General features: G+C 47.1%; 1 protein-coding gene across 1 annotated transcript in view; it reads left to right on the forward strand.

Moving 5' to 3' along the window:
• GABRA3 (gamma-aminobutyric acid type A receptor subunit alpha3) overlaps positions 1-25,543 on the forward strand; it is a 138,000-nt gene that overhangs the window by 15,631 nt on the left and 96,826 nt on the right. Inside the window, exons 2-3 of the mRNA XM_048863788.2 lie at positions 799-930; positions 8,434-8,555. Coding sequence (XP_048719745.1) covers positions 842-930; positions 8,434-8,555 — 211 coding nt within the window. The 5' untranslated portion in view covers positions 799-841. The remainder of the gene's footprint in view (positions 1-798; positions 931-8,433; positions 8,556-25,543) is intronic.

Below are 25,543 nucleotides of genomic sequence, written 5' to 3' on the forward strand. Positions count from 1 at the left end.
TATTTGCCAAGATGGGCAGGGGTGCAAAAACATGCTCTGAAGTGTATTCTGGTGAGTTTAACATTTATCCCTGAGTATTTGCAAACACTGGCTGTCCTGATAGTCACAGCTCCCTGTGAGCTAGGTCAGCATTGTTCTCTGTATTCCACAGATGAAGAAACTGAGGCACTGAGAGGTTAAGGGCCAAATTTTCAAGCTTGGGTTTAAGTTAGTCACCTAAATCGATATTGAAGCATTAACATCAAAGTGGCTTGATTGTCAGAGGTGCTGACCTCAATGGGCACTGCAGGGACTTAGCACTTCTCGACTTGGGTGACAAATTTTAGGCACCCAAGTGTGGAAATGCCCATCTGTGACTTGCCCCAGGCCACAAAGGGAGCTGAGATTTTTGTCCCCTGCTCTGGTGCTTTTGTCGGCTATTAGAACCCACTGCCTTTCATGCTATTCAGCTGCACTTTCTTGTGGCCAAAGCTCTCACTGGTAGCTCTGCATAGGAGCTGGATTAGTTATAGGCAGCTGGGAGGCAGGAGCTGTCAGTAATGCTAATGCTGTCAGTGGTAGCTGGGGTGACACTGTCCATCATAGCTGTGAACTGATTTGGGGTCTTCTCAAAACTCAAGGGACTTGTAACCGCATTTATACTGTATCCCCAAGCCCAGCCCTGACTGGCTGTGAAGGGACTCTGGATAAACCTGTGTGCTTCTGGGGAAATCAGTGACAAGCTTTCATGCTAGTGAGTAAAATCTCTTTTCTTTCTTTTTGTCCCCTGCTCCACTCTCCCGCCCCCTACCCTGGCAGGTCTCAGAGACTCTCCTACTCTCCATTGCTGCGTCTTGAGGACATGGCGCTAAGCATCCCAGGAACTGTTCCTCTCTGTACCATTCGTCTTGGAATTCTACTCATGGCGTATGCTTTCCCTGCTGAAGCTGGGTAAGATGACAAGAACCTGGGGGTTTTAATAACACTGGTGACTGAGGACTCCGCGCGCTCTGCTTGGGATATTCGAGTGTAAGGTCCCCAACCCCCACTTTTCATCATGTGGAGTATTCCAGTAGAACCTAGAAAAAGGCCACCTCGGCTTTTCTTTAAACCATTCCAGTATAAACCCAGAAGAGTGTCCACTTTCCTCCCCGCACCCCTGCCAAAACCTTGCTATAGGGTTCACGTGTCCCCCTCTCTAGCACCTGCTCAGTTTGGTCTTCTGCAATATTTTCCAGGATGTTGATTGCACTATCCTCCATATGCAGTATTTTGCTGCTGCACAAGTATCTGTTTTCCTTGGCCGCATGCAATATTCTAGCATAACATAAAACAAGCCCCCCCACCCCCTTGGAATGTTCACTCCCTGGTAGCTGAGAGTGACTGGGATTACATTAGCATTGTTCAAGCCGCTATAGCTAAGGTAATGTCAGCACTTTTATGACAAAAACTAATTTTCTAACTTGGCCCATGAGCAATTCGCTCTGGGCTAAAACTTGGCAGATTGCTTCCAGGCCTTTTTTAAAAAAAATAAATAAATATTTCGTTCACAACATTTGAAAAATGAAATTGATTCAGCTGTTTGACTGTTACAAGTGTAAATGACAATGAAAAAAAATGCATTGATCTTGGATGGAGTTCTTGGCTTTGGTTAGTGGTTCCTGGACTTGCCCAGTAGCCCAAGATCTGGGATGCTACTGCCTGACCTTACTTGCTTTCTTGCATTTATAGAACTGTTCTGAACAGAGAAAATGAGAGTCCATTTGTCCATAATTGGCCACCTGTAATCACATCATTATATAGTCCAATGGCAGCATAACACTCCGCTGTGCCTCCCAAATGACCCCTTGTGGTTGACTGTCAGGAGGGATGATCTCCTTTTAAACAGAGGAAGGCCCAGCACAGAACAGTCTATGTGGGCAGTGGTGAGGAATAAGGAGATCCCCAAGTAAAAATCCCTTTGGAGATAGATAGATATATATGTACAAATACACACACTGCATCCATCCTTGGCAGCAATATTTGGTTTAATTAGGGTGACCAGATGTTCCATTTTTAAAGCCCTCCTGCAGGTGTCCCAACTTTTCCTTAAAAATAGGCAACTTGTCCCGTATATTCTGTCTCTCCCCCTCCAACTCCCATGAATACTGGCGGATTCTGCTGCTGGCTGGATTCCTGCTCACAAGCTACCCACCCACCACCAGTGAGTGGGGGGTCCAGTGGCTGACGATGAGGGTGGGTGTGCAAGGCTGGTGGCGGGGCAAAGTTGCAGCGTGCAGGGCAGGCCGCTCCCCCTGCTGGTCCGTCAGTGCAGCTCCTGCTGCGTGCTGGCTCTCGGCCAGCAGGGCCCTGCCCCCCATCCTGTTTCTGGCTGGCAGTGGCTGCGAGCTGTGGTGGCTGGTGAGTGCAGGCAGGCGCCAGGCAGCGGCCAGTTTTGTATCCCCTCTGCTGCTCACCCATCAGCCCTTTATGTGCTCCCCCTCTCACTGTCCTGTCCTTGCTTTTCCCTTTCGCCCACTGTCCCCCCGCAGCCCTGCTGCTCCTCCATATCCACCCCGGTGCTCCCAGTGCTGTGCGAAGAACCAGCCCCTGGTCAGAGCACTGACCTCAGCAAGAGCCTGGCTGGCAGGTTCCTTCCTTCCCCCACTGCCTTGGGTTGGGCTGGCGCCCCGGGAAAGCCCAAGACCCTCCGGCCCAGTTCGCTGCCCAGGAGGAGCCGAGCCCTGCATGTGCCAAAGCCCCGTGCAACACTGGCATGGGGAAGCCTCTCTGCCCTTTAGCTAAGCTCTGGAGTGGCAGTGGGGTGGGGAGCGATTTCTAATCTCTTCATGCCCCGAACCTGCAGGCTCCACAGCAGCCCCTGGGCAGGGGCTTAGCACCCTCTTCACCCACCATCCCCTTGCCCTGAGTCCTGCCCCTAGGGAGTGTAGCACGGGGCTGCTCAGTCCCCAGGCATCCTCTCCTGTTAAGCCATCTCTCTGGCAAGGTTCGCTGATGCCCCTGCAGTCGGGTTCCCTGGGCCCTGGTGCACAATGCATCCTTAGAGCTTAACCCCCTCCTGCCTGCACTGTAGCTGGGGGACAGGAGGCTGCTGGGTTATGTTGGTGGTTAACAGCAGCCTGGAGGTGTTAACTGCCTTTCAACACTGTGTAAGGATGGACCTGCTTCTCCTGGTACCTGGCACAGTGTCTTCCTGAGGCAACAGGAAGCGGCGGCCAGCACATTCCTCGGCCTGCGCCGCTTCCCGCAGCCCCCATTGGCCTGGAGCGGCGAACCGCGGCCAGTGGGAGCCGCGATCGGCCGAACCTGCGGACGCGGCAGGTAAACAAACCGGTCTGGCCTGGCAGGGGCTTTCCCTGAACAAGCGGCGGACCGGCTTTGAGAACCACTGCCCTAAAGCCTTAAAGATAAGAAGGTAAATAAAAAGAATCCAACTACGCAGTATTTCTTTTTAACAGGGGCTCAGTCAACTTGATGTTAATTTGAACGTTTGTACTGCATAGTTCTGATTGATTGCCACTGAACTCGCTTTAATACGAGTAATTTTACCAGGTGTTTTACCGTATTCAGCATAGGGAAATATGGTCACCCTAGATTTAATTTTTTTATGTGTACAGAATCGTGCAAACACATTCATTTGCACTTATCCCACATACACACTCGTGCACACCTGCCACATGCCTTCTCTTCTGCATACTCAGTCTCCCCACACGTTCTCATTTGTACACATGCACTGATACATATTTGTTTTGCACATACTCAAGCACACATGCTTATACATCTATGCCCCGTTCTTACAAGTGCATACCTACCTGTGCACACACTTGTGTAAACAGAGAGAGAGAGGTGCTCGCGTGCCTACATGTGCATACGTGCCCTTGTGCACACACATGCACACTCTCACTGCAGTTAAACCAGGGAGCTAAAATGGCTCCTTCTCCCTTACTGCACATGAAAACCTCCCTCTAAAAACTGCTCGACTCTTCCTGAGAGGCAATAACCCCCCTTGTCTCTAAGCTGCGGAGAAAGGCTTCGTTTTGTTCTTTGACACAGTAAATGGGCTTCGGCGCAGTAGCCAGAACACTTGCTGAGTTGCTGTTCCTCCAGCTGCACTACCTCCGTGCTCTCAGCACCGCTGTCACTAGTGCAGATCTCAGCACCGCTGTCACTAGTGCAGAGGGAGCAGTAAACTGCCAACGTGAGCTTTCCTTCCATTTCCATTCCCTGCCCAAGATAAACCCTTCCCTTTGTGCTGGGTTTTCATTGCAAAGTAAACACGGACAGGCCCCTGGTGACAAGGGTGGCAGCAAGAGCCACTGCAATTTAGATTAAGGTGGTGGAAGTGAACCACTTATTCTTCTGTTGTCTCTAACCTGGGAATCTGGGCATTCATTTGTCATGAAGTCCTTCTACCTTGTGCTGAAAGTAGTGACTTAGATAGTAGATAGTTTTGGAGCCACACTGGAAGCCGGCCTGTGCTCTGCCTGCGAGGGGCCCTGCTTGCTAACCTTGCTATCTATAGGCAGCCTTTTTGCATTCTGGTCCTCTCTCTCCCCTTGTCTTGGGCCTTGTTACAGATCCCAATTCCCCTCCAACCCACAAAGACATGATATTATCCCATGCTCTTTTGTTCCACATCATAGATCCAAATTTTCCTCCATCTCACTCTGACCTGGCATTCTCCTGCGGTCTGTCACCTCTTCTTACGTACCTGCTTGTCCCTCTGATCTACCTGCCATTACGCCACACTCTTATACTTCTTGCCCTCCCCTCGTTTCAGACCTCTTCAGCCCAACAAGACCAATCCAAAGAAATCTACACTTGGCCTCCAGGGCTGTAAAGCCAAACGTCCAGTGAACTATCTTCATCTCCATCCCAAACACCTGAGCCATGCTAACTAGCAGAGGAAAATTCAGCCCCTTAAGGCCAGTGTGGGTGGAACAGGAAATGGGGTCCAGAACTGGGGTGTGTGTGTGTGTGTTTGAGCAGGTAGTTAGAGCCCAGGGAATAGCACCTGGAGGTTCCTTTTTCAAGATGATGGGAAGCCTGTGATTTGCCTCCGCTAGGACCACAATAAAGGGGGAAACATGGAGTCCCACTAAGCTGTCAGTCAGCATGAAGCAGCTTGTATTCCACGCCACTCACTGCTAGGCCATGAGCTATAAACACCCTGCCAGCATTCCTGCCTGACCTTGCAGCCCTTCTGGCTGTAGGCTTGGTAGCACTGTCTGAACTGGCCTGCATCCCTTCAGAGCTCTTCATTGCCCCTTCGTTGCATATTCTCAGCTCCTAACTCCACCTCTGTCCCTCACATGCATGTCATCATCTCACATTCTGTTGGCCATGTGTTGGTCTTGTTCATCTGCTGTCAGTTCTCCTTTCATTCATTATTTCTGCACCCTCCAGTCCGACTTGGTCAGGGCAGGAGAAGGATCAATTTGTCCCATTGTTTTTCCTTAGCCAAAGGGCAGCCTTTGCTTTATATTAAGGATAGATGAGCCCCTCTCCAAAGCTATGCTGGACCAAGCAGATGCCCCAAATATGGTTCCACATAGAGATGCTCCTGATTCTTTCCTTTGAAAATTTTATCTCCCCAGCCGTGCTGCTTTTTCACAGTCTTCTAAGCGAGATGTGAACCCCACAGTCTTCCAGTCTGAGTTAAAATTTCAAACCTCAAACAAAGCAAAACAGGTTCAAAATTCGACAAGATGAATTTGCCAATCACTCGTGAACCTCTGCCAGGCACTGCTCTTAAAACGCTATCCTGTCACGCTTTATATTAAGGCTGCATTTTAAATAGCTTATAAAGCAATAATAAATTCTTAATAGCTGTTGTTAGCATGATACAGATATACATTTCATGAGTTCTAGATGGTTATGAGCACATCAGCAGAAGGTGGGACAGATAGTTAAAACCATTGTTAAGCAACCTGTGGGATATTATTCCAATTGCACTATTACAGTCCCACTTATTAAAAATGGCTCTTTATTAGACCTAGTTGAAAATCAGATTTCTGTCCCATGGATATTTTAAAATTGGTTTTTGTACCAAATCTGTACAAAAAGTCCATATATATTTATTTTTTTTACAGAATGGAAAGTGCCAAAAAAACTTATATGAAATGTTTCATTTTGACACTTCTGATTAAAAACAAAACCTTTTGACTTTCCAGAACAAAAACATTTCATTTTGGCTTGGATGGACATTACTCTATATCTCTTTCAGCTGCCACAATGCCTTATACGAGTTGTACTTCAAGTGCCTCTGGTCCCATTCTCCTCTATGGGCTGGACTAAATCTCTGATATACCATGGTCATGTGACTGCCATGAGGCATCATGTCAGCTCAACAAGACTGGAGACTGTGGTGCATCATGGGAGATGTAGTCTAGCCAGGGAGTCTGTCTCAAAGAGGAGAACTGGGGCACTCAAATACTCCACGAGGTAGGCAGCAGCACAAGCAAACACAGACTGATGTCAAACAGACCTGAAATGAAACATTTCAGTTAGGGTCAACAAACTGAAGTGTGTCAATTCAGGTCAACCTGACCCTCCACAAAATATTGCATTTTGATTTTTCCTGATACAAAGTCAAGAAATGTTGGCCAAATCAAAATTTTTCACGGGACAATTTAGATTTTGCAGAAACTGAATTTTCTGTCAACCCCACTTGCACAAAAATAAACAAAATAACTGCATTTAGATGGAAAATTCCTGACCAGCTCTATTATTTGTCATTTATTGGCCCTTTATAAACTATTTATAAGTGTATCTGTAATATAAAGTGTGACCCTCTAACCAAACCCCATGCTATACAATTGGTCTTGAAAATGCTAGCCACCATTCCTCCCCTCACTATTCTTCCATTTTGCCCAGGCTCTGCATTTCCTGTGTCAGACTAGAAGTACTAAAATACATTGAGAAGATACTGTTCTTGTATTTCCAGCAAATGACAGGTCTCTTATGAGAGCCTGTTTTCATGAGCTTTCAGACCCTTCCTTGTCGCGTCCTAAGCCAAAATCTCTGGCTAGTTTGGCTGAGGTTCATATAGGCCTATGGACCTCTGGGGGTGCTCCTCTGAACCTTGTGAGGCTGTTCTGTCACTAACTAGCTGTGGTGGTAGGAGATTGGCTAGGCTAGTAATCATTGTACCACGCTGGTGGTGGCTTCATCCAGCAGGCTTAGCGACACTGTTAGAGAGATGAATGCACGACCCGTCTGACAAGCTAGAATGGAGTCCGGCACAGGCATGCCGGAAGCTCCTAGCCACTGCAGCACCGCTAGCACTTTCCTAAAAGAAACACGTTGGGGAAGGAGGAAGCGAAATCGAAGCCTGCAGTTTGGGAATGTGCGTTCCCTCTTGTTGTCTGCACCACAAAGGGAAGCTGCCCATCCTACAAATCAGCCCTAATGCAGCAGCACCCAAGAAACAACACTTAAGTGGATGAAGAAAAATAGAAACATTCAGAGTAAAAGAGAAAAAAAATCAGAAAGAGAGGGAAGGAACGGGAGAAAACAAATTAAATGTGCAGAGTCATGGGTAGGAATACGACCAAAGCTGCTCCACCAGCCCCCTAATATGGATCCAGGAGTGCTGCTCTGCAAATGCACCTGTATAATTTACAACCCCCCGCAGCCAGCACTGGTGTCTTTCCCATTTGGCATATTCATCCATCTTAATCAAGCTGCGGCTCCCAAGTCATTTATTTCTCTGTTTAGCAGTAATGCATCGATTTGTCAGTGCTGGACTGCAACCTCCACCAGAGGAGACTCCTGCACCACTTCTAGCAATTCATCCGCTAAACCACCCATTCATCTCTGTACCTTCCTGTGTTTCTTTATCTATCATGCTGCATGCCCAGGCTTCTTAATCTTTCCTTCTGTCTCCTTGCAACTTCTTGTAGCTGAACTTTGCAATGTCCCCTCCTAAAGTGGAGAGCCTGTAAACTCCTCTATCCATGAGTTCTTCTGCATCTTTTGCTAAACGTCTCCTACTGGGAGAAACTGGGTTTGGAGTAACAGTGGTGTCTCCTGAGCTCCTGGTAAACCTTTCTCCATTCGGATGTTGAGTGGGAGATGCTGGAACAGGGGAAGATGATTCTCCCAACCAGGACTCCTAAACCATTCCCCACCTGACTAGTTGATTCTAGCACTTTAGTTGCCAGCACCCCCATACAGCAACTTTAAATGGGTAAAATCGCAGTGAGATCTCTGCAGTCAGCCTCTGCAGTGGCTACAAGGAAAAGAGGCTGGGACTGGAGTAGGTGTGATGTCTCTTGCAATCAGCCTCCTACACACGTTATACTATGGACAAACATAAAACATACTGCAGCGCAAGGCTGCAGAGGCAGGCCATGTCTGAATGAACATCTTTGTTTAAAACAAGAGCTCAGGGCATATCAAGACCGAATTTCTAGTCCGATTTCTCTTTTTATCTCTCTCTTCTTTCCCCAGGCTTTCTCAGAAGCACGGTCCAGATATTGTTGATGACAGCAAGGACAATATCACCATCTTCACACGCATTTTGGACCGGCTGTTGGATGGGTATGACAATCGGCTGAGACCTGGACTCGGAGGTCAGTCTGCATTGTGAGGATTTTATTTTCCTTCACTACATAGCTTCATAAATGAGCTATAAAGTTTACTCCCAGAGTAATATCAACCATAATTCATGGAGTAAGGGGGGAATTCAGTCCTACAGTTGTTCTTTCCCTGGTTCTATGTCCTGAGCTTCTATGATAGCTGCATCAATAGACCTGTAGATCGACCAATGTGGGCTTCTCTTCCTACACTAATGGACCCCAACCTCCTCCTAGAGAAGACCTCCTTCTCCTGTGGAGAGAATGGAATTTGGTTTTCAAGTTCATTCAGTCCTGGGTTCCTACCTCAAGGCTCTGCCAAATTAAACCCTAGAAACAAACCCAAGCCAAACCGGTCCCAGGCATTATTGTGATCTGCTTTCATAGAGCAGAACCCCAGTGAGCCCCAGGGACCTGCACGTCAGGCTGATGTCCTTCTTTCCAATTGACTTCAGAGGGTTTTGTCAGAGAAATGCTTTCAGTATCAAAATAATTTCTTCTGTATCTGTGTCCCATTTAGAAATTACTTAATTGGAGATTCTTCTTGCACTGGGTCTTACTCAGCTAGGCCTCTCTCACTGGGACTCAAGGATGATCTGAACATCACCATCATCAGGAATGATTGTTATTGTTGTTTTTCAAGCACCCAAAACTCTGTTTAATGCCTTATAAGACAGGGTTCCTTCCCCCAAGAGCTGACAGTATGACTATGGCATGACCATGATGAGGAAGGACCACAGATGGGATGGTGGGTAGGTGAACAAGAGTTACACTAGTAAGATGATGGGGTTATTCAGTGAGGCATGGACACATGATAGGTGTTTTGGTGGGAGCAGGGGGATTTCATTACCTTTCCTCCCCTTTGCTTCATGTAGGCTTTGCATCCAAATTTTTTCAGAGGAACTGATGCAAGGGAGGTGGCTCCTCTCAAGTGTGGGTTGCCATTGCCAGAATGTTGCTGGTCACTGTTTGTGAAACTAGAGCAATGGATTTAGGTTGAATTACACTGTGTCTGTAGGGAACAGCTGAGAGTTCCCCCACCCCACAGCCACTGCCCCCATCCCATTCAGTACAGTGTGGAGAAGCTGGCGCTAGAGAGCTGTGACTGAGCCGGTCTTGCACTACGTTTTCCAGCTGCTTCTGCTGGAGTTGGAATGGCAGCGATCTCCCCCACAGCTAGTGCTTCGGCAGCTTCTTACAGTGACTTCTGAGAGAGTCTAGGACTGAAGTAATTGTGGGCTCCCCTGCAAGCCGCAGTACTGTATTTTACTACTCCCAACAGCACCTCCTGCTGGGGAGGTGGAGACTGAAGTCCCTTAGTTCCCCATACTCTATTGCTCCTATGGAAACTTCTGCTGGGAAAGCCTGGGATTAGAGCAGCTATGATCTTCCCCGGTGGGAGGCTCTTGCTCCATTCCCTGCTGGGAGAGGCTTTCTAATCTGTAACACCCAGCATTCAATCTCCCCCCTTCTTTGCTTCTGTCTGCCCTGCTCTTCATTTAAGACTTTTCTAACAGAGTCCTAAATTGTCACTCCCTCGTCCCCTCTCTCCCCACCACTGCTATTGCATGCCTACACCTCTCCAAAGACAACTCAGGCAGAGATCAGCAAAAATCCAGGTGCATGCCAGCAAGCTCTTCTGCCTTAAAAAACTTGCCTTGCTGCATGGCTCTTTTGCCCAGGAGGGAAAGGGTTAAAATATCTGCATAGACCATCCATCAGTTTTATCGCTTTTACTGCTCATCTCTCTTCCGCAGAATTAACCGCAATCCCACTGATAGCTTTGCTTCCTCAAACCTCTCTGATGGGTGGATCGATTCCAATGAACTGCGTCTGAAAGGGGACTTAGGGGACATCCGTGGCTTGTTCTGAGCTCAATAGCAAACCAATCCCCAGGGCAAACTATTAACAAGAGGACTCCCATGAGCCCCTTCTGGAGAAGTTAAAACCTTCCTAGGAACGTCTCTGGAATATTGCTTAAGTCCTTCCGCAAAACAGTTAACATAATGAATTGCCTTTGCCTGTGCCAGGACTGGCACGCCCTGCACAAAGCTACCCTCACCTCTGCTTTTCCCTCACGCAGGATTCATTAATAGCTGCACCAGAGGGAAAGGGCTGGCAAGGTTCTTAGCTAGGGCTGAGTTTCCCAGTGTGTGTGTCTTGATAACCTGCCCTCTCACCTCTGAGCTAGGCTGTGGGTTTAGGCTCATTGCTGACACTGCAGTGTGGGTCTCTGGGGGCTGCTGCCAGTGGCTGTTTGGAGGAGGTGATACACAGGAGTCCTGTCTGCCAGCCTCTTGTGGCTGGAGAGGTGGACACTAATGATCCCACTGTGTGGAGGGTAGAGGGTAACCTGGGTGTCTTGGGGTAGCATTCGGTACAAATCGGGTCTAATGACCAAGATTGTGTGGGGGTTCTGCTTCTCTTTAAGTCAGTCACCGCACTGCTGGTAGCTAGCACGCTGCTTTGGAAAGCACATTGGCTTACCTCAGGGATATCAGTCTGCCGTCTGTGTGGACCACGCCATTTACAAAGCACACACCAACCCTCCTGACATACTTAGGGATCCCCTCCCTCATCTGGTTGCCTTTCTCCCTCCCTCATACCTCATTCTGGAGGAGGCTTTCATTATCTCTGCACAGTTTGGACTGAGATGTGTGGTTTATCCTCACACACAACACAGTGCTGAGCCTATTGTGTCCCTAGTTACCATATGCAGCAAGGCTGCACAAGTCAAGGATAACTAGGAGAGGGCATGGCCTAATGGTTAGCAAGTGACTGGGAGTCAGGATATGTGGGTTCAGTTTCTAGCCCTGCCACTGAATCCGTATGACCTTGGGCAAATCACAATCTCTCTGCCTCAGTTTCCCCATTTTACAAACAGAGGTAATGCTGCCTGTCCCACAGAGGCTTTGAGATCCCCCAAAGGAAGGTACTAAAAAGCACAAAGTATTAATTGTATGTTTCTAGTGATAATGAAATAATGACGGATGGGCCAGGGACAAAGTCTCCAGATTTCTGCCATTGAAAAGCCACGTTCTAAGTAATACAGCCTCCTTAATAAAGGGTGAAATCTTGTTACCGTACTCCAGGCACAAAGATATAGCTGGGCGCAGACCTAGCAGGATTGTTCATTCACCTTCTGCTGCTGTAGACCTGAGTTCAACTTCTGGCTTGAGCCACATGTGAATGAGTTTATTGGTATCTCACTCTAAACTGGGGTTTGCCACAAAAGCTTAGTACAAGTGGCAATCACTCCAGGGGGCTGGAACTAGGGGTGCTCAAGGTGCTGCCGCACCCGCTGGCTTGAAGTGGTTTCTATCATATACAAGGTTTACAGTTTAGTTCAATGGCTCTCAGCACCCCCACTATACAAATTGTTCCAATATCACTGCAACCACTATTTCAGGCCATGTCTGGAATAGCCAGGGGTCCTCTGGCTTGTGACTGAGGGGCATTTGCAAAGCTGTGGGCTAGCCCAGGACTGAAATAAACATGGTTGCATTGGCAAAGCTGCATAGGGAAGATCACAGAGGGCCTGCCTGAGCTTTCCCTGGTTCATGTCCGTGCTGTGACTGCTGAGTGGACCCATGGATCTTTAGAAATAATAAATAAAGGTCTGACGTGAACCCATTACTCGCTGGAAAGCCAGTACCCTAAGAGAGGATATCTGCTGCAAAACCTCTGGGATGTTAGGGCAATTAACTCTCCAGCTGCTACTCCAGCTGCTGAAGAAGCAGGACTTGGGGAACTTTTAACCCTTCTGTGGCATTTCGGCTTGATGTCTTTGCCATTGCATAAATTTCCATGAAAAGAACATGAATTACAATACAAGCAAATTCACTAGGATGTACGCAAAGCTTGGGGTCACTCCATCAGTGCCATTTGTACTCCCAGAAGAAACAGGAGAGGGTAAGCATAGTACAGCTTGAATGGCCAACTTGGGTGGGAAACAGAGCTCCAAATGGACTTAGCTGCTGACCCTACTGGTGACTTGGTACAGCTCAATTTCAGAACAGCAAGGACATTCCTAGGGACTCAATCTTGGGAAGCAGTGATTCTGAAAAAGATTTGGGGATCGCAGTTCATAATCAGCTGAACATGAGCTCTGTGTGTCGCTGTGGCCAAAAGAGCAAATGCAACCCTGCGATGCATCAACGGGAATCTTGAATAGGAGTAGAGAGATTTGACCTCTATATTTGGCATGGTGCAACCACAGTTGCAATAATGTGTACAGTTCTGGTGCCCACAATCAAGAAGGAAGTTGAGAAATTGGAGAGGGGTCAGAAAAGAGTCATGAAATGATTAAAGGATTAGAAAATCTGCCTTATAGTGATAGACTTAGAGAGCTCAATCTGTTAAATTTAACACAAAGAAGGTTAAGGGGTGAGTTAATCACAGTACAAATATCTACAAGGGGAACAAATTTTTAATAATGCTCAGAGAAAGGTCTAACACGATCCACTAGCTAGAAGTTGAAGCTAGACAAATTCAGACTGGAAATAAGGTGTACATTTTTGACAGTGAGTAATTAACCTTGTAACAACTCACCAAGGGTCATGGTGATTTCTCCATCACTGATAATTTTTAAATCAAGCTTGGATGTTTTTCTAAAAGATCTGCTCTGGGAATTATTTTGGGGCAGTTCTCTGGCTTGCATTATACAGGCAGTCCCACTAGATGACCACAGTGACCCCTTCTGACCTTGGAATCTATGGAGAGGGGGAGGAGGAAGGAATCTGTGGGTGGGAAGGAAGGGTTGAGTGATTCTAAATGGCTTTTCTGATCGGGAGGCACTCATATTGTAATCCTTTTGGGGCCTGTGTCTTTTTTTGGGTCTCATACAGCACTGAGCACAGTGTAGATGCTGAACAAGTAATAATGGAAGGATCAATTCAAAAGTAAGAGCAATGTAGAGAAGAAAGTGAAAAGGGGAGGATAAAAGAAGGGCTGGAGAGTGTGGGACAAGAAAAATGAGAGAGAGTGGGAGGCGGGCAGAGATGGCACAATCTGCTTTTAACATCCTGTGAAATATTTACAACCTCGCGGCAAACGTTTAGAGATCCATCTGAAAACACTTAGCCAGGACAGCAAGTGCTGAGCACAGCATATGAGGGTGCAAGCCACATGCTCTCTGCTGAATGCTGCTCTGAGAGCTGTGGCTGCCCATCTTGCACGTTCTGCGGAGCCTTTCCCATGTCCTGCCAGGTGCTGAGCAATGTTTGTCAGGCTTTAGGAAGAGATTATGTAAGCAGCAGAATGTTGATGTGGCAACTTTTCCCCTCATGCTACCATTTTTATATTTATTTTCTTATCCCTTCTGTTTTTACCATCTGCACTGGCCCACTCCAACAGCTCCCATGCCAGAGCAGTTTCTCTTGCCAGGATCTCAGAGAAACGTTGCTCTAGCAAAATGGAACTGAGGCTGATCAGAAGGGCCTAGCATTCCTAAGCTAGGCCGTGAGAATGGCAGCATGGCAGGAGACGATTAAGCAGTGTTGCCATGGGAGACAGACTCTGCCAGGATGCCAGACCTTGGCTGAGAGCAGCCTAGTGTTCTCTCACAGGGGAGACCAGAGTTTGAACTGTGGTTTTAGTGTGACATGCAAAGACATGGGGGAACGCTCGGGTGCTGGCTTAGAGAGGAGTGATGTTGTAATGTGGCAAAGTGCTTCCCAAGCTCCTGTTCCTGTGCAGAGAGAGAGAGAGTGAAAGGGCCTAGCAGTCCCTGCTGGCTGATTTGGAAGCAGCATTGGATAAGCTCTGAGCACCTTCATGTCTGCCTCCCTGCTGAAGGCAGGTCCAAACAGCCCTGGCAAGTCAGGATTAGCAAATCGGACACACTGGCCTTCACAAAAGCTTTGGAGGTCACCTCAGCTCTCCTGGCTGCCCAAGCTCTGGGAGCACTGAGTTTTCTCACCCAGCGGGCTCCGCACTGAGGAGAAAACAGAGGTTGGGGGACTTCACCCTGCTGTGATTATTATTTTTGGTGACCCTTAAAGAAATGGAGACATGAAAACCCTATAGTGTGTGCTAGGTGAGCGGTTCCTACAACGACTTCCCTCGGCACAGAGAGCAGAACTTGGACTTTATACCATGTAGCACCATGGCTGCGCCTTTCCCTGCTCCCCCAGGGAACAGCCCCCCATCCCCTTGGCAAATCTCCTTATTCCTCAAGGCAATCGCCATTGAGGAGAATATGGTGGGACTGCAATAGATCCTTTTGCTGCTTATATCGGCAATGAGAGGTGTGTAATGACTGATGTAAAGTTTAGCCTCTACCACCGCCCCCTCCCAGCATCCCCTGCCTTGCCCCCTCTGCACCAATCCCATCCCCTGTCAGTGCAGAGAGGGAGCTGGCTGATGCTGTGGGGCAAATCCAGCACAGGCCTGAGCTCTGCTCCAAGCTCAAACTGCTTTTCAAAGGTATAGGTGCATGAACAGATTACTTTATGGGACCAGAATTATTTAAAATAAAGACAAAACTTCAGCAGATAAAATGTCTCCCCTGGGGATACAGAGTGCAGCTTGGTTATTAAGTCAAAGGAGAAATGGAGTGTACCCCAAGGGAATGGAGACATCTGCCATAATGGCCAACCATGCAGGAAAAAACCTCATGGTGATAGCGTTTTTATGGTCCGTGTTACCCTCCGCTCATGGACTGCAGCTGTGGGAACTTTCTAAGCCACTGTCCCTCCCTACAACAACACGGAGGTGTGGGATATTCCTAGGCTTTTTCTTCCTCACAATCTTGAGGCCTCTTCCAACCTCCACAACAGAGAAATGCCTGTTCTCTTCCATCAAGTCATGGAGCTTCATGAACATCAACAACTGAGAGCTTTGGGATCCACAGAGACCTTTCCTTCCCCTTCCTGGAGCTCTGGGATTTTTGGGGGTCTCTTCTTGGCCCTCTCCCTGAGGTAGCTTTTGTGTCCCACAGAACACACAGCTTGAGGCCTGCTCCCAATTCATGTGGGGACTCCAGTTTGCAGGACAATCCTCCAGGAGAACAGTAGCTATGAGATCTGCTACTGTCCAGTAAGACCTAAAGATAGGCCCAAACCATAAACCTCAGATCCAGATTTCAAACTTCCAAAGATTCAGACAGTCTGGGTTTATGGGGCCAGAACCTCGGTGTAAATCAATGTAGCCACATCAAAGTCAATAGAAGGATGTTGATTTACACCAGCTGAGGATGATCCGACTAGCATGTCTTCTGGCTCAATTTCCAGGCCTTTTCCTTTGCGCCACGTTAGTGCAGGTGAGGCGGGAGAAAAAAGAGAATCCATTACCCCCACTGTCCCCAATCATGGGTTAGGGTGAGAGTAATGAGAGGGATAAGGGGCGGGAAGTTGAAGGGATTTGTGTGTCAGGGCCAAAAGCAGAGAGTGGGGACAACTGTGAGAGACTACAGAAATGAGACCCTACTGAAAATAACCTCATTGAGGTACCTCATTGAATAGTAAAATCAGCCCCACCTCCACCCCTTTGTAACCAAAAGCTGTGGCATCGTCCCAGGTCTCTCCTTCCCCAGCCCTCCCCACAAAACAAAAAGCTATGGGATCTCTTAAGGCCCTTTCCTCCACCACATCCAGAAGCTGTCCTGCCTTCCAAGGGCCCCCATCCATCCCAAATTCACCATGCTGCAGTGCATGCACAATGCACTAACAACTCAGTGGGTTTCTGAGGTGGTATTACAGTGCAACAGGAGGGTATCCAGGGAGACTCTGAGCAGAAGCTGTAGCGTATGGCTGGTGCACAGTCCAAAGGGCTTCCGGGTGCGACCTGGTTATTATTTCATTTAAATTGCCTTTCGGGAATCATAGTAGGAAAAAGTTGTACCCCAAGAGAGAAAACTATGCAGTTTACAGTTGTTTAAAAAATGGGTTAAAACTCTAAATTAGCAGTTTTCCTGATTTATATTATAAAGCACTTTGTATCATGTTCAGCAGATAGGTTGGTGTTGATTATTTTTCTCCCTTGTGGTCATGTCATTGTTCACAAGACAATTTAAATTATTATCTTTTTGGAGCCTCCCACCATGTTCCTAAGGACAGTCAGTCAAGCCCGCCTCCCCAACACCTGGTTAATGGAACTCTCATTGACCAACCATCCCGTCTGTCTATCCGGCTTTGTACAGCATTTGTCACCATAGGATCTAAGCACTGTGCAAGGACTGAGCCACAGGGAGCCGTGTGCCTCGAGCCTCGGATTGCTTTAATCCAATTGTGTGCATCAGGCTCACATTATGGGCCCTGATTATACCTATGTAGGATGGATAACCGACTGCCCCTGTGGCTCAGTCCTCATGAGTGACCCCCCCCCAACCATGCTATTAACCCATCCAAGTTGGAGTTGCAGTGGAACGGGGGCCTCTTCTTCCACAGAGGCTGAGGTAGTGGCATGGAATCCCTTCTCCACCTCAGGAGCGGCACCAGGGGTCTCCTAACCTTCCCCTAGAGAGGCATGAGGTAGCTATTACTTACCCCACCAGCTAGGGTATATCTGTTTGGGTTGGTGACTGGGCCCATTGACCTCTTCTTAGATTCATAGATATTTAGGTCAGAAGGGACCATTATGATCATCTAGTCTGACCTCCTGCACAACGCAGGCCACAGAATTTCACCCACCACTCCTACAAAAAAAAACCCCTCACATCTACCTCTGTGCTATTGAAGTCCTCAAATCGTAGTTTAAAGACTTCAAGGAGCAGAGAATCCTCCAGCAAGTGACCCGTGCCCCATGCTACAGAGGAAGGCGAAAAACCTCCAGGGCCTCTTCCAATCTGCCCTGAAGGAAAATTCCTTCCCGACCCCAAATATGGCGATCAGCTAAACCCTGAGCATATGGGCAAGATTCATCAGCCAGATACTACAGAAAATTTTTTCCTGGGTAACTCGGATCTCACCCCATCTAATAGCCCATCACAGGCCATTGGGCCTATTTACCATGAATATTTAATTACCAAAACCATGTTATCCCATCATACCATCTCCTCCATTAACTTATCGAGTTTAATCTTAAAGCCAGATAGATCTTTTGCCCCCACTGCTTCCCTTGGAAGGCTATTCCAAAATTTCACTCCTCTGATGGTTAAAAACCTTTGTCTAATTTCTAGTCTAAATTTCCTAGTGGCCAGTTTATATCCATTGTTCTTGTGTCCACATTGGTACTGAGCTTAAATAATTCCTCTCCCTCTCCGGTATTTATCCCTCTGATATATTTATAGAGAGCAATCATATCTCCCCTCAACCTTCTTTTAGTTAGGCTAAACAAGCCAAGCTCCCTGAGTCTCCTTTCATAAGACAAGTTTTCCATTCCTTGGATCATCCTAGTAGCCCTTCTCTGTACCTGTTCCAGTTTGAATTCATCCTTCTTAAACATGGGAGACCAGAACTGCACACAGTATTACAGGTGAGGTTTCACCAGTGCCTTGTATAACGGTACTAAAACCTCCTTATCCCTACTAGAAATACCTCTCCTGATGCATCCCAAGACCGCATTAGCTTTTTTCACTGCCACACACACAAGTCTTCTGCTGGGCTGGTGTTGATAGGGCGCCCCAGAGCACGGGGCAGTTCTCCCCCTCAGAGCTATTGTCTCAAGCTCTCTGCAGACTTAGGCAGACATCAGTGCATTGGTTATGCTGGGGGCAGTTCACCCATGCACAGACCAGAGCTGTTGTTTCAAACTGTCTGCAGACTCAGGCAGATTTCACTGCATTGGTTACAGTTGGCTCATCTTTTTTTTAAATGGAAGCTCAGATTCTGTAATCATGTGACTCCAGAATCTGGGCCCTGATGCAAGGGCATATAGTGTCTATGCTTTAATCTGGCCATGCCAGGGTCTGCTCTTGGTCCTGCTGTTAGTTTAACCTCGGTTTGTTACTTTTGAGTTTACCACCTTATTCCCCACCATTCTGGTTCCTTGGGAAATGCTGAGAGGAAGAGGTATCACAGGTCTTAACATAATCATCTTTGGGAGGGAGTTCCAAAATCATGGGCTTGGAGTTGAGCCTTGTGATACCTTGAGAAAATAGCTCTGGGTGATTTTAGAATTTCGTGGAAGGTCTCTGAAGGAGAGAGAGGGACTTTGAGATAACACAGGATCAGCTTCTGTTACTCTGTCTGCTTCAGACTTCTATTCATGAGGGCTATCTCTGCACAGTCCTTCCACTTTCCACATTCAACACTTTTACAACATTTTTCCTGCCCTGCCTGATGAATAACACTAACTTCCTGTAAGAAGCGCATTCTCTTCCTGAAGAACAGGAGGGATTTTATATCCCCAGCTTTAAAGGTAACTTTAAATAATCTGGGTAGATATTTTGTCCCTAATTATTTTTTGTGCTACGTGGTGTTCTGTATTAAAGAGGAGACAAATAAAAAAGCCCAGGTATATTGCAGTGCATTTTACATGATAGCAGCTCCTATGTTTCTCCCACACCTAAGAGCTTTAGAATATGCAGTGGATGTGAGATAAGCTACTGAATGTGCTATTGCTAAAGTAAATGCTATCAGTGGATCTCAAAGCAGCAGAAGAGTGATTTATAGCTTGGTCATTAGGAATATGATCCAGTATCCACAGAAGTCAAGAAAAAGACTCCCATTGATTTCATTAGGATTTGGGCTGGGTATTTAGATTTCATCCATCTATCTGGTGTTGAACATGCTTTCATGGTCTATAAGTCCTCATTCTATTATTTTTCCCAGAAGCAGCTACATGGTCTGTTTTTCTATTGATCTATAATCACTTAATATTTATCCTAGTTTAAGTCCAGTTAATATTCCCTTTGTTCTTTAATTAGAAAAGTTTATTAGAGTTAAAGTTTTGTTTCATTGATTGGATGTGTCCCCCCCAGTGCACTGTTTCTTTTTAAAAATATGCAGCTGTAGTTTGTCAGGATGTCTCAAAAACAATCAAGATACCCTTCTGCTGATAACACTTAGCACTGAAGTCATCCCATCTGTATTGCATTGACTCAAATGTTGATGCATGGAGAACTTGAGTCTTGGTGCACGCTCCACCCATGGTCGCTTTAATTCCTTCGAAACACAATGTTGCATTGTGACCTTCAACGTCAAAATGTTGGTGCATGTTAATGCATCAATTTATCCTGGTCTCCTTCAGACAAGGACATGTTAGTCATTATGGCCCAGATCCTCAAAGGTATTTAGGCACCTACGCTGGGCCTGTGTGAGCATAGACAAGAAGGGGTTGGGACAGGTGAAGGCTAGTGTGGTTGATTTTTGTTTTTATGGAAGTTTTCCATTTAAAAAATGCAATTTTGTTGAAATTGAAATGTTCAGTGGGAACATGTAAATGTCTATGAAACTTTCAGATGGGAAAATCAATGTTTCATTTCTACTTTTATAGTAAAATATTTCATGTAATAATATAATTGATATATTTTAAATAAAATACAAAAGTCCAAAATGGTTTCATCTTGATGATCTCAACTAAAGAATCATTGCAATTTTCATTTCACAGGTGTTTTCAAAAATTCAGCTGTTCATTCCAATTCAGAACTTTTTTTTTAAATGTCAAAACTTTCGATGGAAAGGAAATTCTGGATCCTGAGCAACTCTACTATACATTCAAAGTCTCATTTCATGTCTCTGTTCGGATTTCAGATGCCTCATAAACCCCTGAGGGGCCACTTGGGAAAGGCAGGATCTCCATTCCCCTCTTGGAGGAATAATCCGAGACTTTCCACCTTAGACCACTACATAAGCATGGGTGTATATGACTGAGTCCCTGCAGCAGCATTTGCCACCCTCCTTTCTTCTCCCTTTGCTCCAGTCAGGCTTTTCAGAAGAAGTTTGAGCAAAAACAGTGGCATAAGTACCTTCTGCATTTTATCAATCCAGCCTCTGGACATTGCTTCTGCAGTTTCAGATCCTCCGGAACCTGTATAGGATTTCTGCCTAGATTTGAATAGTCCAGAGTATGAGGAATTTGGTACATCTGAAACCTCCAGCTAGGAAACCCTGTGTTTTTTTGATGAACACTGTTCTGAGCTTTAAGGTTAAATTGAGTGCAAGTACTTTACTAAAAAGCTTGTTTTCCTAGCAGCAGACCTAGAGAGTTCCCTGATTTTTAGATATACATCTTCAACCTATACCATCTGGCATCTCTGGGCTGTAGCGACAGATCCAGCCTATCCTTCAGTTTATAAGAACAAGGGAATTTGAAGTCCTCCCTTGAAGTCCCTTCCTAAGGTGGTGCCAGAGTTCAGCCTTCTGCTGTGTAATTGTTTGCTCAGTATCTTGCCTTCAGGCTGTTCCTGCAGCAGAAGTTGGATCTAAAGAGGGCCTTTAAGTTCCATCTGGAGTGGAAAAGCACCTTCAAAAGCTCTCCCAGCCTTTCATTCCATTGCACATGGACATACTAAGGCATCCTGTGTCCACAATCATTGGCACTTGGTTGTCCTATCACATATCTCCTTGATCTAGGATTGAAACTTGAGGGGCAAGTCAAGGTTCATTCCGCTCTATAGCAGCACCGGAGTCTTGTGCCTAGGCTACCCAGATGAGACTAGAAAAGCAGTGGCACAGAGTCCTGAGGCTTACAAACATTGCTTTCTCACTGTAGTGTCATGGAGGCATTCAGTGTGTGTCTGTGTTATAACATTATCCCCATCTTCCCCTATCTGTGCTGGGCATGGGGATTTCTCTCCCCTTCCACCTTGTGTTTTGTGCTACAAGTTCCCATGTGTAAGGACAGCCTGTTAGCACAGACCATATTATTTCTATAGCTTTACCCCTCCATCTTTTACCCCTCCACGGGTACTCCACGGAGGAATTTGACCCTCTATTTTAAGAAAATGCATATCGTGTCTTTGACTCCAGTAGAAACTATTTCCATCTCCTTGAGACCCCTTTATGAAATTATAATTTAATGATGGAGAATTGTCTTACCAGCACTCTCTTGTATTTACCTTTCAGACCAATAGGGACCCTGCTTTACATTTCAGGAATAATCTATATGAATCTATGAACACAGGCTGCATTTGTGGATGAAGGATGTACCAAATCTATTGAATCTATCCGCTTGTCTGGCCCCCGTCATCATAAACAGTATCTGAACATTGCCCTCAAGTATTTAAAAATAGATGCAGCAATAACAATTTCTACCTTCCCGGCCTGTAGGAGCACTAGCTGGATTAATGAGTTTGTGGGTGAGCGTGCATGTTGTGTGTGTATGAAGAATTTACTGAGGGAAGAGGAAATCAAAGAGAAGAGGGTTTTTTAAGATTTATTTTAAATGTGGTGAGGCCTTTCATTTCATCTTTCTTGTGGCTGTGAGTTCTATACTCTAGATCTATTTCCTGGCAAAGTTTGGTGTCATGCAACCACAGTCTATAAGTGTCTACATGAGGAGAAGATTTCTGATAGTATATTGCTCCTTTGTCTTTGCAGACAAAGACATAACAAGATCCAAGAGCTAGAAGACCAATCCAGGCTAGAAATAAAGCACACATCTGTAACAGTGACAGTACTTAACTAAAAAGAAAAGGAGTACTTGTGGCACCTTAGAGACTAACCAATTTATTTGAGCATGAGCTTTCGTGAGCTACAGCTCACTTCATCAGAGGTACATCTGATGAAGTGAGCTGTAGCTCACGAAAGCTCATGCTCAAATAAATTGGTTAGTCTCTAAGGTGCCACAAGTACTCCTTTTCTTTTTGCGAATACAGACTAACACGGCTGTTCCTCTGAAACCAGTACTTAACTAGTGGAACAACTTACAAGGACCATGACAGAGTTTCCATCCTATGGGGTCTTTAAATCAGGGGTGGGTGTCTTTCTAAAAAAATATGCTCTAATACAGTCACAAAGATATGGGCTTGATGCTGGAATCCCTGGGTGAGGTTCTTTGGCCTGTGCTATACAGGAGATCAGACTAGAGGATCATAGTGGTCCCTTCTGGCCTTTGAATCTATGACCAGTAGAAGAAAAAGCTGGCTTACCCATGAGTAGCTTTCTCTGAAGGTAGCATTACCAACGGAGATACACAGACCTTGCCACTACCTCTTTTGCAGCTGTTCACGATTGTGCTTTTGTTTAGAGCCCATGTCATATGGAAAGTGACAGTTTTGCATGATGAGGTCTGGTCTGTCTACAACTCCCAAGGCATGTGAGAAAGGCTATGCCTAAGGCCAAAAGTCCCATCTTAAATAAGTTCTAAATTTGCTTAGAGCAACAAGAGTAGATCAAAGTTGCAGAGAGAACACACATATGCCAAAGGTATTAGCAATCCATTGTGAAATCAGGCTAATAACTTTCAGTGTGAAACAGGGCTTGGGCTATATCCCCTGCAGTTTCCAAGGGAGCATACACACCTTGGATAAACCTTACAATTCTCACTCCTACAACAGAGCTGCTCATGGCACTGTACAATAGAAAATGGAACAAATGCCGAGTGTCCCTGCCCCAAACAGCTTTCACTCTGAAAGCAGTTTGTTCCCTAAATACATCACATTCAAATAGCAAACTAAGCCTGGGTTATGTACCCCTGGGATTTCCACAGGGACTACCTGCCACGGCAATTACCTAACCAGCCACCAGAGCTGCAGGAATGGGCAAACATGTATATGTAACCTAGAGAGAAGTCCATCCCAGATTCCTAATCCAATGCCCATTTAAATCATGCAAGCTTTCCTGGGACTTCATTGGGTGATGGGTTCAGGAAACATATTCTTAAAGTATAACAGAGACATGGGAAGTGAGGTAATGTCTTTTACTGGACCAACTGCTGTACAAGCTTTCAGGCTACAAAGAGCTCTTTTTCAGGTCTGGGGAAGGAAGCAGTGTGCCTGAGCTAAATACAAAGTGTGAAAAAGAAGGGGCAATACGTGGGAGGCGGTCACTTCAAATGAAGTGGCAATTGGCTGGTCAGATTGTAATGCACGAAGCAGGGCCGTCTTTAGGATTTATGGGGCCCTACGCAGTATTATTAAACTGGTGCCCCTATGCTCCACTGAAGGCGGTCGCCAGGCGGCACCGCTGACCCTAGTGTGTTGAGGAGGCACAGCCACCACCCCCCCCGCAGACCCCCAGAATCCCCCCGGTTGCGTATGAAGCTTGGTGTGTGTCAGCAGCAGATGCTGTGGCAGTAGCTTAAGACAGGCTTCGCGCTGTTACATGGGGGGCTGCATCTTGCCAGAGCCCCCGGCCCTCCTGCAGCCCCTCGCCACTCCTGGCTCACCACGAGCATTTTGACAGGAAGTACCAAGCAGTAATAAAAACAACAATACAAATAAGTGTGTGTGTGTGAGAGAGAGAGAGAGAGCGCGCGCCCCAGTGCGTGTGAGAGAGCCAGAGCGAGAGCCTGTGTGTGTGTGTGTGACTGTGTGCTGGGGGACTGTGTGACAGAGTGTGTGTGAGACAGTCTGTGCTGGGGCACTGTGCCTCGTGAGAGCCAGTCTGCGTGTGACAGAGACTCCCTCCGCCTGGGTGTGTGCGCGCTAGGGAAGTGTGAGACACAGTGAGACACTGTCACTTTAAGTTCCCCTTCCCCGCTCAGCCCGGCTCTCCCCCCCCGCCCCTGACTCATGTGGAAGTTTCGCTCCCCCTGGCCCGGCTCGGCTCGGCCCGGCCCCCCCAGAGGCCAAGCAGCGCGGGCTTCAGGCAGCGACTCCGCTCCAGGAGGCCGGGCCACTCCGGCCCCCCTGGGGGTGGGGCGGCAGAGCCGGAGGAGCGAGGGGGCGGGGAGAAGCCCGCCGGCCCAGCCCGGGGGCGGGGCCAGAGGAGAGAGGGTTCCAGCCGCGGCCAGCGACGGGAGCGGCGCCGCGGCAGCCGCGTGTGCCCAAGGACGGCCCTGGCACGACGGGGTTGAAGCGGGCAATTCGGGCAGCGTGGTGCGTTCCAAATAGTTCTATTCTCAGTCTCTGTCCGGGGTGGCTCGCTCCGCTCACTGCTGGGCGGCGCCGCCTCCTGGCGGTTTTGGGGATTAGCCTGGTCAGGCCGATGCCTCTTCCCGTGGTTACACCCCATCAGTTTCTCCTCTCCAGCCTCACTCTCAGGAGAGTGGGGTGGGAGGAGGTATTTTTTCATGCTTTGTGTGTATATAATAAGATCTTCTACACTTTCCACAGTATGCATCCGATGAAGTGCGCTGTAGCTCACGAAAGCTTATGCTCAAATAAATTGGTTAGTCTCTAAGGTGCCACAAATACTCCTTTTCTTTTTACTCTCAGGAAGGGCAGCTGTCCTCTTCGTGACAGCCCTCTGGCTAGGTCACTGTTGTGATTTCACCTTCTTGGGTGGGGAGGAGCGCATCAAGGTTCCTGCTCTCCAGCAGTCCCAGGCACTCTTCTGCTTCACAGTGCCACTCCCACAATGGTTGGCTCAGGGACCCTTTACACAGCAGGCAAGGTCCATCTCCTGCACCTTACTGCCTTTCCCTGAGCTGCTTCCATACCTTCCCCACTCCCCTGGGTTTGTGCCAATCTCTTTACTCCCTCTTCCCTGGGAATACCTTAGGCAACTTCAACTCTGTAGCCCCCTCCCCCCAGAGTGATTGTAGCCTTTCCCAGCAGCCCCTGTGGGTTCCATTTTTCTGTCTTTTATGGAAGCCCTGCCTGTCTCTCACAGGTGAGCTTATCTCTAATTAGCTGTCTCCAGCCTAAAGCTCCCCCATTTCCTGCCAAATTAGCTGATTTGGCCCACTTGGCTTAAATCAGCTCTTGCAGGGCCAGTGTGGGGTCTCTTTGGGTATGTCTATGCTGGCTGACTTGAGCTTGTAGGGCTTGGGCTACGGGGCTGTAGAATTGTAATGTAAAAGTCTGGGCTCAGGGACCACTGTCCTCTTTATAAGAGCCCTTAACACAATTGAAGATTGTAATTGTCTTCTTTAGGCTTTATAACGTATCTTTAAGATATGAATGAAGCTTCTTCACCAATTGTTGTATTAGGGAATATTGAGTTTGAAATCAAATTTAGTTAGTTCATTGGCATTCTGGAAAGCTTCTGGACGTAGAT

The sequence above is a fragment of the Caretta caretta genome, chromosome 9 (genome assembly GCF_965140235.1).
Source record: "Caretta caretta isolate rCarCar2 chromosome 9, rCarCar1.hap1, whole genome shotgun sequence".
NCBI lineage: Eukaryota > Metazoa > Chordata > Testudines > Cheloniidae > Caretta > Caretta caretta.